Source organism: Protobothrops mucrosquamatus, unplaced genomic scaffold, assembly GCF_001527695.2.
Source record: "Protobothrops mucrosquamatus isolate PMUCROS unplaced genomic scaffold, P.Mucros_1.0 scaffold81, whole genome shotgun sequence".
In the NCBI taxonomy this organism is placed as follows: Eukaryota; Metazoa; Chordata; class Lepidosauria; order Squamata; family Viperidae; genus Protobothrops; species Protobothrops mucrosquamatus.
Window position 1 is genome coordinate 1,535,149 of NW_015386458.1, and position 18,327 is coordinate 1,553,475.

An 18,327-nucleotide genomic window follows, 5' to 3' on the forward strand; every position below is an offset into this window, starting at 1 on the left:
TCACGGTCACATGATCAAAATTCAGACACTTGGCAGCTGATTCATATTTATGATGATTGCAGAGTTCTGGGGTCACGTGATCCCCTTTTGTGATGTTCCAACAATCAAAGTCAATGAGGGAGCCAGATTCACTTAGTAACCGTGTTGCTAACTTGACAACTGCAGTGATTCATTTAACAACTGTGCCAAGGGACTGTAAGTCAAGGACTATCTATATTCAGCTGCTTCTGGATCAATTCCCACCCGTTTATGATGTCAGCCACAAAGTTGGGGTGGCACTTTGCAAAAAGAATGAAGCTTCATTGGCTCAGAAAGTGTGTAGTTGGCTTGCTTGCACACTCTGATGTTGTCTGATGCCTGGAAGATGCCCAGCTTCTCTGTCTCCTTCCTGGTTCACATTTAGAAATGTAAGATAAGCTGTTTATCCTTGTTTGGTTCAGGATTTGCCCAGTTAAGTCATTAATGGTCTAAGGCAGTGGTTCTCAACCTGTGGGTCGGGACCCCATTTGGGGTCGATCGACCATTTCACAGGGGTCGCCAAGCAAGGCTGTCCGCCATTTTTTTTGTCCACCATTTTTTTTGTCCGCCATTTTTTCCCCCTTTTCCAGCAGGTGCCTTACCTCCCTTCGGCTGGGCCAGCTGGTGGTCGGCCTGCTCCGTCTCTGCCGCTTGCCAGCTACGCCTCGGCCGGCGCAGGGGGCGGAACCACGCATGTGCGGCGCTCCCGGGCAGGGAAAGTCCTCGACTTATGACCGGTTGGGTAGTCCTCGACTTACGACCGGTTTAGTCCTCGACTTACGACCGGTTTAGTCCTCGACTTACGACCGGTTGGGGTCGCGGCATTAAAAAGGTTGAGAACCACTGGTCTAAGGAGAAATGTGGACGAAGAGAGATCTATAGAAAGAAACTTGGAGAAGGTTTTGCTTTAGGAATGAGTTGCAGATGTAGAAGCTTGCAACATGGCATTGTTGGTAATCTCTTAATTGTTTAATTGTTCTTTGTACAATGGTTCTTCCTATCGATTCTGATTCCTGGCAAGTACACAAGACAACTTCCAGTAAGGAATTTCAAACCTTGTAAGACGTTATGACAAGTGCCTCAATTTGAATGGCGATTATGTAAAAAAATAATGCAATGTTGTAGTTTTCTAATGTGGATAATAAAAGTTCTGTATCTGCGAGTGTCTGTCATTGATAATCAAAAGAGGGGTTTATTTCCGAATTGCCCTCCTAATTAACCCTAATATTGAGGTTTTTGTTCTCAACTACCATTAAATCCCTTCCACTCTTCTGATTACATAACCACGTTAATTTTCCATTCTGTTTTGTCACTTTTCTTAGTTCTATCCTCCTGACAAGGTTGTGATGAGAAAATGTAGAGGAAGGGTGCTATATTGCTAGGGGACAACTATTAAGAGAAAGTCTCCCACAATACCGTTCTTTTTTTTCCTACAGAAAAGAAAAGAAATAAATACAGTCAGCCAGTGTCGTCATCCTGGCTGTTTGCAACCTGAGAAAAATCCCCAGCTAGGATCACACAGACCTAAAATCCACCCTGCCACTTCTGTTTCCCTGTTGTGTCACGTGGAAGCCAATTCAGTTTTAATTGCTTTTGAACTTCAGCCATGCCTTGATTGCGCAACCAGTGCCCTTAGTCTCTTTCACCTCCTCCTCGTCCCTCCTCCGCTCACACTCCTCTACAGCGGGTGTTCTCGTTTCGGTTGCCAGCTGCTTTTTCGTCCCACAAAAAGGACTTGGTGGCTTCACAGTTCCCTTGGGAAGCTTTCGAGGGAGTTCCTGATGTACACGGGGACCCAGGTGTCTCCCCTGGAGCACAATGAAATGCTTCATGAAGCCGCCCAAACACAGCAAATCCCAAGAAATTCTGCTTGCAGAAGAGAGCCGCAAAGTAGCCGCTCTGAACGGGCAAAGGCTGGGTAAGGACTCGCCAGCTGCCGCGGATCCAGGGCGGTGGCTGGTTATCTCAGGTTCACCTTTAAGTCAACAGCCTCGAAGTCAGATTTTAATCTTGCAGAGATTGTTTTCCTTCTTTGAAGCTGGTGGTCGCTGGGATTTGGGACCCACCATCTGTGAAGGCAGTCGTGACTGTGGTGGTTGTCGGTCAGAAACAACCAAGAGGAACTCTCGGTCACCTGAATGTTCCTGCGAGTGGGCTGCAGTGTTTGTTTGACTTATTTGCAGTACCCAAATAGTTGTTCTGATTGTGGCTGCATTGAATGAAGAATTGTTCTGATATAATAATGGCCTGAAAAGGAGACAGGAAATCTCAGTTTCCTTTGTGTGTGTGTGTGTGTGTGTGTATGGGGGGGAACGGAGGGGGTGGTTGAGATTGTTGTGAATCTCATTGCTTTGCTGGGTTGATTTTGTGTTTTCTGGTCTTCTTTGTGATCATGTTTAGAAAAACAAGGGCAAAAAGTTTCCTGTGCTGTAGATTTTGCAATCTTTGCTGTAAACGTATCTGCAATAATCTTGGTTTATAAGAAGTCATGTTGGAAGAGTATGAAAGTAAAGATTTCTTCCAGCTGAGCTGGAGAGTTCACGGATATGTAGTTTTCTTGGCAGTTGTATGGATGTAGATGGCAGTTATCTTTTTCTGGAATAAGTACATATATTGACTTACAGTCTAGCTAATGCCCTTGGGATTTCTGAGTGGTCTCCCATCCAAATACTAAATCAGAACTGATTCTTCTTATCTTTTGGTGATCGACAATATTAACTATGCGTTAAATTACAAAAACATTTTGGAGCTCTGACTTTTTGTTAGTTTTTTTTTAAGAGAGAAAAATGAGCTTCACTTGGGAGAGAACTTTTGAATTTATTTAAGGAACTTATTACAACCCTGTTGCTCAACTGGAGCCCTCTTTTCTTAAGTGGGCAAAAGAAACATTTTCAACTGGTGGATCCCAAATAAAGCTCCCTATAACCTATGGTGCAAAAGTCAGTGGATGGGGATAATGAGAAGTGTAGTCTAGCCATCTGGAAAGCAAGATGTCATTGTTGATTGGGTGGGAAGTTAAAACAATTTCAAAATTTGCCAAGAAGACATGGCTAATTCTTGAAACTGTTGTTTCTCAGTAGTCCTGGAAATCCTGATTTATCTTACATTAGGGCTGTATTCTTGCACACAGCATGTTCAGCTAAGATTTGCTTAATTGTGCTTTATGGAATAAGCCATAATTGGCTGGATTTACCTAGCTGCTATAAACCACGATTTATACCTCCAAAAGATTAGTATGGTGAATGCCAGCTTGGAATCTGCCTACGGCAGCTGCAAAACAGATACAGAATCCTCTGGAGGAAAGTTTGGCAACTTTAAGATAGGTGGACTTCAACACCCAGAATTCCCTAGCCAATGTGCGTGGATTTCAACATTCCCCAGCTAGATTTAGCTTGCTAGCTGGGGAATTCTGGGAATTGAAGTCTGCCCGTCTTAAAGTTGCTAAGGTTGCAACATATGATTACAGTTTCTTGCATCTGCTTTTTTTTATTGCAACTTGAAGATGTTGCCTTTTTGCTGGTTGCTTAAAAAAGTCCACTCCAGGCACCCCTCTGCCAATAGACACGTAGCTAATGCAGGGCAACATCTAAGAGCCACAAGATGACTCGTGTGGGGAGGATGTCATCATATAAATTCTGCAGAATGCACACACTTGCACCAGACATTGTGACACAAGTACATAATTAGGACATTTGCATAAATACACCATGGGTGACCTTAGAGGCATGTTGCTGTCATTGTGTTTAGCTACAGATGTTTCTGCAATGCTGGGAATTTACAATTGGCCCTGGGCGTGTTGAGCAGTTCTTGGCACATGATCACATAGGTGGATCCAAACAATAGAAAGACATTGACCTGATGGCTTTTTTTAAAAAGACAGCTTTTTGGGATCCCACCAATCCTCTGCTGGCAGATGTTCTGTTTTCTGGGCCAAAAGTTGTGTGCAAAATGGCAAGCCTCTTCTAGACAAGGTAGACTTGAGTTAATATGGGTGCTTCACAGAATAATAACAGAATTGCAGAGTTGGAAGGGACCTTGGAGATCTTCTAGTCCAACCCTCCACTCAGGCAGAAAAAACCTATATCATTTCAGATAAATGGCTGTCCAATCTTTTCTTTAAAATCTCCAGTGATGGAGCATTCACAAATTCTGAAGGCAAGTCGTTCCACTGATTAATGGTTCTCACTGTCAGGAAATTTCTCCTTAGTTCTAGGTTGCTTTTCTCCTTAATTAGTTTCCATCCATTGTTTCTTGTCTTGCATTCTGGTGCTTTGGAGAACAGGTTGATCCCCCTTCTTTATGGCAATCCCTTCAATATTGGAACACTGCTATCATGTCACCCCTCATCCTTCTTTTCCAATCTGGATTTGGGTTGGGTTTGGGGATTGGAACATGCTCCAAGAAGAATTGACTTCTGGGTCACCTGAAGGAGATGATCTCCAAAGATGTGGTCTTCCTTGACAGCTCAGTTCCAGAAACTGCAAAAGAGAGGTTCTCAGCATAGGAATCCAACAGAAACTACCATCGTGTTTTGTATTGCACAAACCCACCACATAAATGATACCAATGATGTAATTTCCATTCAGTTGTGTCATGATCCATCTATCATACAGTTGTCACGCCTTTGAGATTACCCAGTTTAGGAAATCGATTTCCCAAGACCTCTACTTTAATCAGATGAGCTATTGAAACAGAAACTTGCAAAACTGATTCTGTTTTCTCTTCTCTTCCTCTTATATCTGTTCTTGTCTCAAAGCATGATTCTCCACCATTTTTTGCTGTAAAACCTTCTCAGAAGTTTCTCTGAGGTCACATCTATGGCTCTCAAAACAGTGTAAATATTTAGCATCGTGTCATGACATGCATGATGTCACTTGCTCCTCTGTTGTCTATGAAGATTCTTAGTCATCCAAGTCATAGTTGTCCCAAAGGTGCTTTTATCCCAAAGGAGGCAACTGGTCTTTCTTGTTTTTCCTTGAAGATGTTTCACTTCTCATCCAAGAAGCTTCTTCAGCTCTGACTGGATGGTGGGAATGGAAGGATCTATATTCCTTGCAGACAGCTGGCCATTTGCATTCTTTTAGAGAGTTGCTGAGGCCACTTGGAGTTTTACCTGTGTCCTCAGGTCAACTGAGTAATGCAAATATGTATGGAGCCTTCTTGGCTGCAGGATGTTTTCTGCCCTGTGTCCCTTCACTGTTGAAGACAGGTACAAGCTGTTGGGGATGTAACTGTGTTGTTTGCACCTCAAACTGAAGCGCAAATGCCTCCTGTAGCCTGCAATGTTTTCTGGAAATCCTTTTCTCCCACACCACTTGAAGGATGTTCATCCCAAAATGCATAGATAAATGTCTATGGAGATTCTCAGTCATCCAGGTCATGGTTTCTCCTGTGTTGGTGCCCAGGTTGCTCAGTATCATGGCAATGGTCTACTTGAGTTCTACAAAGATCTTGTAGGACTTTCCTTCCAAATTGCATCTGTAAACTGCTTAGAGAGAACATCTGTGCTGATATGCCCATGTCTACCTGCCATTGTGAGACATCTTCCTGTCCTGTCAGGTGAGACAGTGGAATGTTTTGAAGAATGTCTTGACTGAGTTATTCAACACCAACATCTTCCTGGTTATGTTGACAAGATAAATATTCTCCAGAATAACCTGTCCCTAACCTGGCTTCTTAAGCCTTAAACCCATCAATGCTCTGATTGAGACCATCCACCTTGGTGCTGGTTGTCTTCTCTTTCCTCCCAACTTTCTCAGTATTACAGACTAATTATGTGTTAGGGAATTGCACAGCAGGTGTCCAAATGGAGTCAGAAAGACTGACACAAACTTGTAGTTTTATATAAATATATTTATCATTTATATTTATAACAAACAAGATAATCAGGCATATCACTACATCTTGAGGTAAATCACAGAACAACATACAGAACACACAGAAGAAAAAGGCGGGGAAAAAGAGAAACTCCTCCTTTACACCCAGCAACCAATCATAGTGTAGATTGCCTCACGCAGAAGCCCTCAGTTTCCAACCAATCAGCTACAGCTGTGTTCTGGCCCATTGTATGCTTTACTCTTCCAGCTATTACATTAAATATCTTAACATTAATCTGGATTTTGTTGTTGTTGATGAATTATATTCCATCAAGTGACCACCTAGATCTTCTCCAGGCTGATCTGTCCCCAACTTGGTCTTTGAGATCTTCCAATAGTGCACTCATAGCCAACCTTTTTAATTTTTTTTTAAAAAAATTTGAACATTGCATTTTGTCTTTTATTGTTTTTATCTATATATAAAATACAAAGAGAAGCAGAAATGGGAAATTGGGAGAAGGAAAAAGAGAGGGGGAAAAGAAAATGTGAGGTACAAGGGGAAAAAAGCAAAAAAAGCATTGACTTTCAACTTTTTTAGCACAGTACAAAATAAAAACACTCCAGTCTCAACTTTTTTGCTTTTACACATTAGTATAATAACAAATCTATCTAATAGACAAAACCAAAGTTAAAGTTTCATTTTTTTTCATCCCAGCCACAGAATCCAGAAGTGATATCCAAATGAAAAACATACTTAAATATATTCTCCTCTTTGAATAAAACAATCAGTTTAACAATTTCTGCTTTATCTTCCTTGCTGTGGTAATAATGTATTTCTATTTGCATCTAATAATCTTTGTATTTATACTAACAATCTTACAGGGAAAAATAGCCATAGCCAACCTGAGTCAATTCACTTTGCTGCAGATTGTCCTTTTTTGTTTCCTTCTACTTTTCTTATATATAGAATTTTTCAAGGAACTGGGGTTTTGCATTGATATACTGATTCATTTATGTTCCATCGAATCAATTTCAACTCTTAATGACCACATAGATGGTCCTTTTCCAGGATGATCTGGCCCCAATTTGGTCCTTGAGAATAGAATAACAGAATAACAAAGTTGGAAGGGACCTTGGAGGTCTTCTAGTCCAATCCCCTGCTCAAGCAGGAGACCTTAATTCCACTACAGAGACGTGGTTGTCCAATCTCTTCTTGGAAACCTCCAGTGATGGAGCATCCACAACTTCTGGAGATAATCTGTTTCATTGATTAATTGTTCTAGCTGCCAGGAAATTTCTCCTTAGTTCTAAGTTGCTTCTCTGTTTGATTAGTTTCCACCCGTTTGTTCTTTATCCTGCCTTCAGGTGCTTTGGAGAATAGCTTGACTCCCTCTTCTTTGTTGCTTTTTGTCCTGCCTTCAGTTGCTCTGGAGAATAGGTTGACCCCTTCTTCTTTGTGGCAGCCCCTCAAATATTGGAACACTGCCATCATGTCATAGCTCTTTTTCCCCACTAGATTAGACATGCCCAATTTTTGCAACCGTTCTTTGTATGTTTTATCCTCCAGTTCCATAATCATTCTTTTTGCTGTTCTCTGCACTCTTTCCAGACTCTCAACCTCTTTTTTATATTGTGGTGACCAAAAATAGATGCAGTATTCCAAGTGTGGCCTTAGTAAAATGGTAGTAAAACTTCACACTATCCTGATTCTATTAATGTAGCCTAGGATTGCATTGGCTTTTTTGGCTGATCTTGGTAGCTGGGCCTTTAATAGCCACCTGAAATCTAGCTGTTACATAATACATATTGCTCCATGGGCAACTAATAGCTTTCGATGGGTCGAACTTTTGCTAAAGCAGAAATGCAAAACAGAGTGATTTTTGGATGATATTGAAGAATTGGTTTCATCATTTTCAACTGATGGGCTTGCTGGCTACTGATGGAAGGAGAAATTCCAGAAGATCTGAAACTCCCATCTATTCCCCAGAGAGTAACAAGCCCAGATGGCTTGCTTGTTTTTTGCTTGGCTAGTTGACAATCTTAGTTTGTTTATTTCCCAGAACTGTTGGCCATGGTAATAGTAAAATTAGTTGAAGTAATATAAAGAATTGCACTTAAGGTTATGTGTTCTGTGATGGCTAAATGAAACCTCCATGAAAGGATAATATTTGTAGCTCAGGATTGAAATGAATGGTCTTTGTTGCTCTCTCAGCTTGGTTGTTTGCTTGCAGACATTTCATGACCCAGCTAGGTAACATCATCAGGTCTAGAAGGGAGTGGAGTTTGCTCTCCATTTATATAAACAACATCGGTTACACTCACGTTGTTTTGGGAATGGTCTCTCCACCTCGCACTTTTCCAGTTGACCATCAGAACTTTAAATCTAGGTCAGGGGTGGGCAACCTTGGCTCTTTGATGACTCGTGGACTTCAACTCCCAGAATTCCTGCTGGCTCAGGAATTCTGGGAGTTGAAGTCCACGAGTCATCAAAGAGCCAAGGTTGCCTACCCCTGATCTAGGTCATAAGTACCCCCAGGCAAGTAAATCTTAACTCTGAATTGTTGGAAAGTGACGGACTACTATATAAAGAGTAATTTTCTGTAATTTTCTATGTTCAAAGATAGTGTGGAAGGGCAGTGGATCTACAGTGTAGAGTCTCAGAGGTTTTTCTGGAGTCCTTGGCTGCATCAACAGAGGGACAGAATCAAGAGAGGAACCTTGGAGTCCTAGTGGACAATCACTTAAATATAAGCAGCCAAAAAAGCTAATACAATCCTTGTAAATAAACAGAGGCATAGAATCAAAATCACGTGAAGTGTTAGTACCACTTTACAAGGCCTTGGTAAGGCCACACTTGGAATACGGCATCCAGTTTTGGTCACCACGATGTAAAAAAGATGCTGAGACTCTAGAAAGAGTACAGAGAAGAGCAACAAAGATGATCAGGGGACTGGAGGCTAAAACATATAAGGAACGGTTGCTGGAATTGGGGATGTCTAGTTTAATGAAGAGAAGGACGAGGGGGGACATGATAGCAGTGTTCCAATATTTCAGGGGCTGCCACAAACAAGAGGGAGTCAACCTATTCTCCAAAGCGCCTGAAGGCAGGATGAGAAGCAACGGATGGAAACTAATCAAGGAGAGAAGCAACCTAAAACTAAAGAGAAATTTCCTGACAGTTAGAACAATTAACCAGTGGAACAACTTGCCTCCAGAAGTTGTGCATGCTCCAACACTGGAGGTTTTTAAGAAGAGACTGGACAAGCATTTGTCTGGAATGGTATAGGATTTCCTGCCTGAGCAGGGGGTTGGACTAGAAGACCTCCTGTGTCCCTTCCAACTCTGTTATTCTGTTAAATCATCAGGAATGACAATATTGCAATCCAAGGTTTGTGTGTGTGGGAGGGTGAGACTTGCATGTGACCCTAAAAAGCTTTAAATGCAACTCATAAATGCCCTAAGAGAGCTGCTAGCAAATGACATCTTTAATGTCACCAGTGAGGAAAATAATTATGTACATAGTACAGTAACGTCAACTGTACTGAATTACTTCCAAGGTAAAATTAGATGAATCATACATTGTTTTGTTCTGACTCTTTTCCCACTCATTTAGTCAAGGTAATTTTTTTCTTTTTTGGTAGATGGACATGCATATGTATTTTTCTCCGGAGAAACACAGAAGTTGTTTACTACAGGTGGTCCTTGACTTACAACAGTTCATTTAGTGACCGTTCAAAGTTACAACAGCACTGAAAAAGTGACTTAGGACTTAGCAGCCGTTGCAGCATTTCCCCATGGTCATCTGATCAAAATTCAGATGCTTGGCAGTGTCCTGGGATCATGTGGCCAACTTTTGCGGCCATCTGACAAGCAAAGTGAATGGGGGAAGCCAGATTCACTTAACAACCGTGTCACTAACTTAAGAACTGCACTGATTCACTTCATACCTGTGGGAAGAAAGGTTGTAAAATGGGGAAGGGAAATTCACTTAACAACTGACTCACTTAGCAACAAAAAATTTGGGCTCAATTGCGGTCGTAAGTCAAGGACTGCCAATATGGCCTTTCACTGGAATATTGCATCATCTACCTCTCTAATCTACAGCCTCAGGGATTGTCCTGTGGTCTCCTTTTCAAATGCTAATATGTTCAACTCCCTAATCCCGTGGTGGCAAACCTATGGCACGGGTGCCAGAGGCGGCACTCAGAGCCCTCTCTGTAGGCACGCACGCAGTCTCCCCAGTCCCAGGCCTTCAGCTGGGTTTTATTAAACCTTTTCGCTTTAGGCCTCCACCGTCATGTGCAAAAAAAAGGTTCAATCAATCAGTCAATTTCAAGTTCTTGCGGGGAAAAAAACTTGCAAAATTGGAATTGATTGATTGAACTTTTTAGTCCCGCCCAGTCTGTTGTTACCACCGCAGCCACACCTACCCAATGGGCCACACCCAGCCAATGGGCCACACCCACCCGGCACCCGACGATGCATAAGTGGGTTTTGGGTTGCAGTTTGGGCACTCGGTCTCTAAAAGGTTCGCCATCACTGCCCTAATCCTTCAATAGGTCCTGCCAGGGCAGGGGTAGACAACCTTGGCTCTCTTATGACTCATGGACTTCAACTCCCAGAATAGCTGGCTCAGGAATTCTGGGAATTGAAGTCCATGAGTCATAAAAGAGCCGAGGTTGCCTACCCCTGTGCCAGGGAAAGAATTAAAAACTTGTCAGGTGAAACTACTTCCAGGTGGCTTCCTAAAGCAGTTGGCTCTAGTTTTCTCCTGTTTTTCATCTTTGCTGATGTAGGATTTCCCGAAGGATCAAGTACTAACCAAGTCTGATCCTTTTTCAAGCTCACCCAAGGCTGCTTGCAAACGCCTCAAATAAGCACACAGGATGTTTTCTCTGTAAACTATCTGGGTAGGAATGTCTTTCCCCATTTAAATGGGGCTGATGGAAAGCTGAAAGCAAATTTTTGAGATAAAGCTGCTGCCTTAAGCATTTAGGAACACCTATTTTTTTTAAAAAAAAAAGTTCATAGTTTTATTTTTGAACAGATAAAAAGTACCTATACAAGTAATCCTTAATTTATAACCACTCGTTTAGTGACTGTTTGAAGTTGTAACGGCATTGAAAAAAGTGACTTATGACTATTTCTTACACAATTGTTGCAGCATCCCATGGTCACGTGATCAAAATTCGGATGCTTGCAAGCTGAACTGTATTTATGATAGCTGTGGTGTCCCTGATCCCCTTTTGCGACCTTCTAACAAGCGAAGACAGATTCTCTGAACAACCATGTTACTAACTTAACAACTGCAGTGATTCACGTGACAACTGTGGCAAAAAAAAGATTGTAAAATGAAGCAAAACTCACTTAGCAACTGTCTTGCTTAGCAATGGAAATTTTGGGCTCAGTTGTAAGTATAAGTCAAGCATTGCCTTTAAATTCAGAGAGATAGTGAACCTGATAGAGGTAGTCCTTGATTTGCAACCACAATTCAATCAAAACAGAGCTGGAAGGGACCTTGGAGGTCTTCTAGTCCAACCCCCTGCTCAGGAAGGACACCCTATACCATTTCAGACAAATGGCTGTCCAGTCCCTTCTTAAAAGCCTCCAGTGATAGAACACCCACAACCTCTGAAGGCAAGCTATTCCATAGGTTAATTGTTCTAATTGTCAGAAAATTTCTCTTTACCGGTACTTCCAGATTGTTTCTCTCCTTGATGAGTTTCCATCCATTGTTTCTTGTCTTGCCTTCTGGAGCTTTGGAGAATGATTAGGTTGACCCCCTCCTTCTTGTGGCAGCCTCTGAAATACTGGAATACTGCAATTGGGACCAAAATTTCCATAGCTAAGTAAGGTGGATAATAATAATAATAATAATAATAATGATGATGATGATGATGATGATGATGATGATGATGATGATGATGATGATGATGATGATGATGATGATGATTGGAAGGTGGTGAACCTGATAGAGGTAGTCCTTGATTTGCAACCACAATTCAATCAGAATAGAGCTGGAACGGACCTTGGAGGTCATCTAGTCCAACCCCCTGCTCAGGCAGGAAACCCTATATACCAGTGATGGCGAACCTTTTAGAGACTGAGTGCCCAAACTGCAACCCAAAATCCACTTATGCATCGTCGAGTGCCGGGTGGGTGTGGCCCATTGGGTGGGCATGACCCATTGGGTGGGCCTGGCCCATTGGGCGTGGCTGCAGTGGTAACGGCAGACTGGGTGGGACAAAAAGTTCAATCAATCAATTCCAACTTTCAAGAAGTTTTTTTTCCCTGCGAGAAGTTGAAATTGACTTCTTTTTTTTTGGCACATGGCAGCGGAGGCCTAAAGTGAAAAGGTTTTATAAAACCCAGCTGAAGGCCTAGGACTGGGGCGACGGCGCGCGTGCCCACAGAGAGGGCTCTGAGTGCCGCCTCTGGCACCTGTGCCACAGGTTCGCCACCACTGCTGTATACCATTTCAGACAAATAGTTTTCTTAAAAACATCCGGTGTTGGAGCATTCACAACTTCTGGAGGCAGGTTAAGTGAGCCATACCTAATTTTATTGTTAAGCAAATGGTCATTAAGCAGATCTGGTTCCTCCATTGAGGAAGATTTCAAATGCCAATCACGTAACCCTGGGAATGCTGCAGCCACGTAAAATGCACACTGGTTGCCAAGCACCATGGGGATGCTACAGTGGTCATAAGGGCGAGTTCTGTTCGCAAGTCGCTTTTTCCAGTGCTGTTGTAACTCTGAATGGTCACTAAAACATTGGTTGCAAGTCAGGAGTTAGCATGCCTCATATATGGAAAGGAAGACCAGTGTACTGATTGTCACATTGCTGCTCCTCAGGTTTACAAGATGACCATGACCTCAAGTTCCTACTGCGGGGAAGTCACCTCTTGAAAGTCAAGTCCACTTCCTGGAGAAGAGAGAGATTTTACAAGCTCCAGGAAGATTGTAAGACCATATGGCAGGAATCCAAGAAAATGCTTCGATCCCCGGAGTCACAGCTTTGTAAGTATCTGGCTGTTGTTCTCTCAGTAAACCACCTGTAGTGGAGTTTTCAAAAGACAGCTGGACTGTGTTTTCCTTGAGGAAGAAGATGTTTTTACTTCTCATCTAAGAAGCTTCATCAGTTCTACCGGGGTGGTGGGTGGCGATGCAAGGGTTATATTTCTTTTCAGTCATCTTGTCGTTAGCGCTCTCTCTGAGAGCCGTTGAGGCCCCTGGAGGAAGAGTTATCTGCGCCCTCCATCCTATCAGAACCTATTCTTCTATTCCCCATCCTCCAGTGAGAACTGATGAAGCTTCTTGGATGAGAAGCGAAACTTCTTCAAGGAAAAAAAAACAGTCCAGCTGCCTTTTGAAAATGAGACAGCTATGACCTGGATGACTGAGAATCTCCATAGACCAGGGGTAGGCCACCTTGGCTCTTTTATGACTCGTGGACTTCAACTCCCAGAATTCTTGAGCCAGCCATGCTGAGGGGAAAGGGAGAGGTTTCCAAGCTGAGCCATGCTGGCTCAGGAATTCTGGGAGTTGAAGTCCACGAGTCATAAAAGAGCCAAGGTGGCCTACCCCTGCCATAGACATAGTGGAGTTGTTTATACTCCACTTCCCTGCTTATTTGCACCATCCACAGTTTACACCCAAACTGTCATTAGATCAATAGTTTGAAGGGAGAATTGATTTCAAGTTTCAAAGCAATACTCTGTGGTTTGTGCAAACTACGGGAACCAGTAACTAGGGACCACTTTATTATTTCCAAATTCTTTATTTTTAAGATCCAAGTTAACACTGTGGTATCTTGCCACTCAACTGCTTTGAAACTCATTAGATTTGGTGTTCAATGTGTTTTGATGTGAAAATTTTGTCCTGTTGCTCTTTGTTTGGCCCTCGACGCACAAGCTAGAACCACCAACCATATTGTGAAGTTCGCAGATGATACAACAGTAGTGGGCCTTATTCAGGATGACAAGGTGGAAGCTTACCGCAAAAAGGTTGAGGGGTTGGTGAACTGGTGTGAGGAAAACAGCCTAATTTTAAATACCGGGAAAACCAAAGAGATCATTGTTGATTTCAGAAAAGGAAGGCACAGCCACACTTCTCTGTGCATTAATGATTCACCTGTGGAGATGGTTACCAGCATCAAATTCTTGGGTGTGCAGCTAACGAGTAGGCTGACTTGGTCGCTCAACAGTGAGGAACTGGTGAAGTGGGCACAGCAGCGCCTACATTTTCTGAGCCGCATGAGAAAAGCACATCTTCCTTCCCCTGTCCTGACCACTTTCTACAGGGGACAATCGAGAGCATCCTGTCATACAGCATCACAGTCTGGTTTGGAGGCATCACTGCTTCAGACAGGAAGGCGGTGCAGAGAGTGGTGAGGATGGCCAAAAAGATCATTGGCAGTTCTCTCCCTCCCATCCAGGACATAGCACAGAAGCATTGTTTGAGTAGATTATCTGGGACACTACACATCCTCTTCACGACCTGTTTTCCTTGTTACCTTCTGGGAGGAGGCTTCGTGGTATCCGAAGCAGAACATCCAGATTCAGCCATAGTTTCATTCCATACAGCATTAACCTTGTGAACTCTCAAGCTTCCTCCTTCCGTTATATATTCAAGATGGACAGTATTTAATATTTATTTGCTACGTATATGTAGGGATATGTGTCTGTACATATGTTGTTCATAGTATGTTTAGGTGTGTGTCATGTATGTGTTTCACTTTGAGAGCGGGCAACTAAATTTCATTTTTGATGTGTGCCGTTGTGCCCGCAGTAAAAAAAATGACAATAAGGGTTATCTTATTTTATCTTGTTGATGTCAGCTGCCTTGTGACTCAGTACATTATTCCTTATGGGAAAAATTGTTTGGTATTCATTGTTTTTAATATTCATCACACCTGCTGGAACCAATTAGCAATGAGTACCAAGGTACCCCTATATACATACAAAAATAAGGTAAGGTAAGGTAAGACAAGACAAGACAAGAAGACAAGATAACCTTTTTGTCATTTTTTACTTTGGGCACAACAACACACATCAAAAATGAAATTTAGTTGCCCGCCCTCAGAGTAAACATATACATGACACACACCTAAACATACTATATACAACATATACATACATACTATATACAACATATGAATAGACCTACACCCCTACATATACATAACATATGAATATTAAACCCTGTCCATCTGGAATACATAACAGAAAGAGGAAGCTTCAGAGTTCACAAGGTTTATGTCTGGAATGAAATTGTGCCTGAATCTGGATGTTCTGCTTCAGATACCACAGAGCCTCCTCCTCCCAAGAAGGTAACAAGGAACACAGGTTGTGAAGAGGATGTGTGGTGTCCCAGACTATTTTGCAGACTCTGCTTAAGCAACGCTTCTGGGCTACATCCTGGATGGGAGGGAGAGAACTGCCAATGATCTTTTCTGCCGTCCTCACCACTCTCTGCACCGCCTTCCTGTCTGAAGCAGTGACTTAAGCTGCAATTCTGTGAGTGAGAACAATAAAGTAAAAACAAGTAAAACTATAAAAACCAAACAAGTTCAAAACCTCTAAAAAATGCAATTAAGAATATAGCTTTACTCTGAGCTCCAGCTTTTGGGCTGTCTTAAAGTGAGATAAATTTATGGTTCAACCAATTATCTGGAGGCCACCTAATTCCAAACATGACTTGAGAAACCTGTAATAAGGAAAGGATATCCCAAAGGTGCTTTTTCAAGAGCAACTAGAGTTTGTTTTTCTTTGAAGACGTTTCGCTTCTTATCCAGGAAGCTTCTTCAGTTCTGACTGAATGGTGGAAGATGGAAGTGGAAGCCTCAACAACTCTCAGAAAGAATACTAACGACCAGATGACTGCAAGGAATATAAGTCCTTCCTTCCTCCTCCGTTCAGCCAGAACTGAAAAAGCTTCTTGGATGAGAAGTGAAATGTGTTCAAGGAAGAAACAAAGAAAGTCCAGTTGCCTCTTGAAAAATCACCTTTGGGGACAACCATGACTTGGATGACTGAGAATTTACATAGAATAAGGAAAGAATATTATTTGTCCCCCTACATTATTAAGGACGATGCATGATTGAAAATGAATAGGCAGCTTAACTCAGCCAGGCTCTGAAATCTAATAGCTCGTGTAACAAACTGTGTTGCGGTTTGAGTGGCTGCCAGCCCTTGCGATGGGGTGGAGAGAGTCAAATGCAGTAGTTCCAAATAAGCCTTGAAGGGATGTAAAAATAATATTATTTAAATTTGCACAACGTATTTATTTAATTATTGGCATTCAACCATTTGGTGAGTGCTGCATAATTGAGCAGTGATTGAACAAAAATGGATTGCCCTGTCAAATACAATTTGTACACATAGTTAAGTTGAGAAAAAAATATATAGATAGATAGATAGATAGATGTGAACATTACAGTCCTCAAAAGAGCGTTCTTTTTCTTTTCAAACTAATCAAGGAGAGAATGAACCTAAAACTAAGGAAAAATTTCTTAACAGAACAAATAATCAGTGGAAAAGCTTATCTCCAGAAGTTGTGTGTTCTCCATCACTGGAGGTTTTTAAGAAGAGACTGGACAGCCATGTCTCTGAAATAGCATAGGGCTTCCTGCTTCAGCCGCGGGTTGGACTAGAAGACCTCCATGGTCCCTTTTAACTCTGTTATTCTGGGTTCATTTTGTTTTAAGTGGAGGTATAACTGAATACAGGTAGTTCTTGACTTATAACAGTTGATTTAGTGAACGTTCAAAGTTACAACATCACTGAAAAAAGTGACATAATATGACTGTTTCTCACACTTACAACCATTACAGCATCTCTTGGCAACTGGCAACTTGGCAACTGGCTCATATTTATGACGTGATATTGCATGTCACGTGAACCCTTTTTGCCCTTCTAACAAACAAAATCAATGGGGAATCCAGATTCACTTAACAACCTTGTTATTAACTTAACATGTGCAGTGATTCACTTAAGAACTGTGGCAGGAAAGGTCGTAAAATGGAGCAAAACTCACTTAACAAATGTCTCACTTAGCAACAGAAAATTTGGGCTTAATTGTGGTCGTAAGTCGAGGACTATCTGTATTCTCCAGTTAGAGACTTAAAAATATATTTAAAGTCATGAAGTGCATTCCATGTTCTCTCACCTGGCATTTTCTGAATGTTTTGAGAATATTGAATTTTTTTTGAAGCCTTCCCATGTTTTTTCTCTGTATTTTTAAAATCCAGACCAGTCATGTAAATCTGACTTCATTTTCCCTGTTGATCCCAGCTTCCCCGTTTATTAGTGATCAGCCTTCAAGGAAAACAAACTCAAAAGGGACCCAAGAACAAAGCAAATAAGGGTGTAACTTTGAAATAACAAGAAAAATCACGCACATTTCCTGCATGTACCAGATGTAAGGCACCCTTGTGCCCGTCCTAGTCTGGTTTTTCAAGTATTTTGTAGAATTATTAATGTGCACAATTGTTTCTGCTTGCCATTAGTTCAAAGTGACTGCCAAAGTTAAGGAGATTTGCAAACAAATAATTCCAGATAATGTGTTTCTCTAGGGCTGTTTGATTTAGGCTGCAAAGTTCCACTGGATCACTAGAGGGCAGGAAAGAAATCCAGAAAATCTGGATTTGCTGCCCTCTGCTGGTTATCTGGAGTTTTGCAAAACAATTTTGTAACCCTTGTTTTCTCATTTTACAGGTAGACCTTAACTTACAATGATTCATTTGTTGAGGTTTCAAAGCTAAAACATAAAAAATATGACTTACAATCAGTCCTCGCACTTATGACCATTTCAGCATTTTCATGGTGACATGGTCAAAATTCAGGCACTTGGCAACCAGCATGCATTTATGATGATTGCAGCATCCTGTGGTCAGGTGATCAGCATTTGTGATCTTCCCAGTTGGCTTCCAATGAACGAAGTCGATGGGGAAACCTGGATTCACTTAACTACGTAATTCACTTAACAACTGCAATGATTTGCCTAATAACCAAAAAGGTCGTAAAATCAGGCATGATCACTTAACAACTACCTTGCTTAGCAATGAAATTTCTAATCCCAATTGTGGTTGTAAGTCAAGGACTTACGAAAGTTCATGAATATTTTGCAATTTACATCAAAGGCATCAGAATGTTAGCTTCTTTTTTTCAAGGTCCCTATTGTTTGTTGTCACAATCTATGTTGTCACAATCTATACTACTAGAACAGTATTTCTCAACCTGGGCCACATGAAAATGTGTGGACTTCAACTCCCAGAATTCCCCAGCCAGGATGTTAGTTGGGGAATTCTGGGAGTTGAAGTCCACACATCTTCAAGTGGCTCAAATTGAGAAACACTGCTTCAGAGAATAGATTGGGAAGGTGACTGTTGAATATTAAGGTTTTTATAACCTTAACTTTCAGTATTATTATCTACACATCAACCCATATTGTGTATCTTGGAAAGACAAAGCAAAGATATAAAATGAGAGATT

At 41.6% G+C, this 18,327-nt stretch overlaps 1 protein-coding gene across 1 annotated transcript in view; it reads left to right on the forward strand.

Moving 5' to 3' along the window:
• Positions 1–1,697: 1,697 nt before the first annotated feature.
• Positions 1,698–18,327, forward strand: part of PLCD1 (phospholipase C delta 1) — a 44,495-nt gene continuing 27,865 nt past the window's right edge. The window contains exons 1-2 of the mRNA XM_015812411.1: positions 1,698–1,936; positions 12,689–12,853. Of these exons, the coding sequence (XP_015667897.1) occupies positions 1,837–1,936; positions 12,689–12,853 (265 nt within the window). The 5' untranslated portion in view covers positions 1,698–1,836. The remainder of the gene's footprint in view (positions 1,937–12,688; positions 12,854–18,327) is intronic.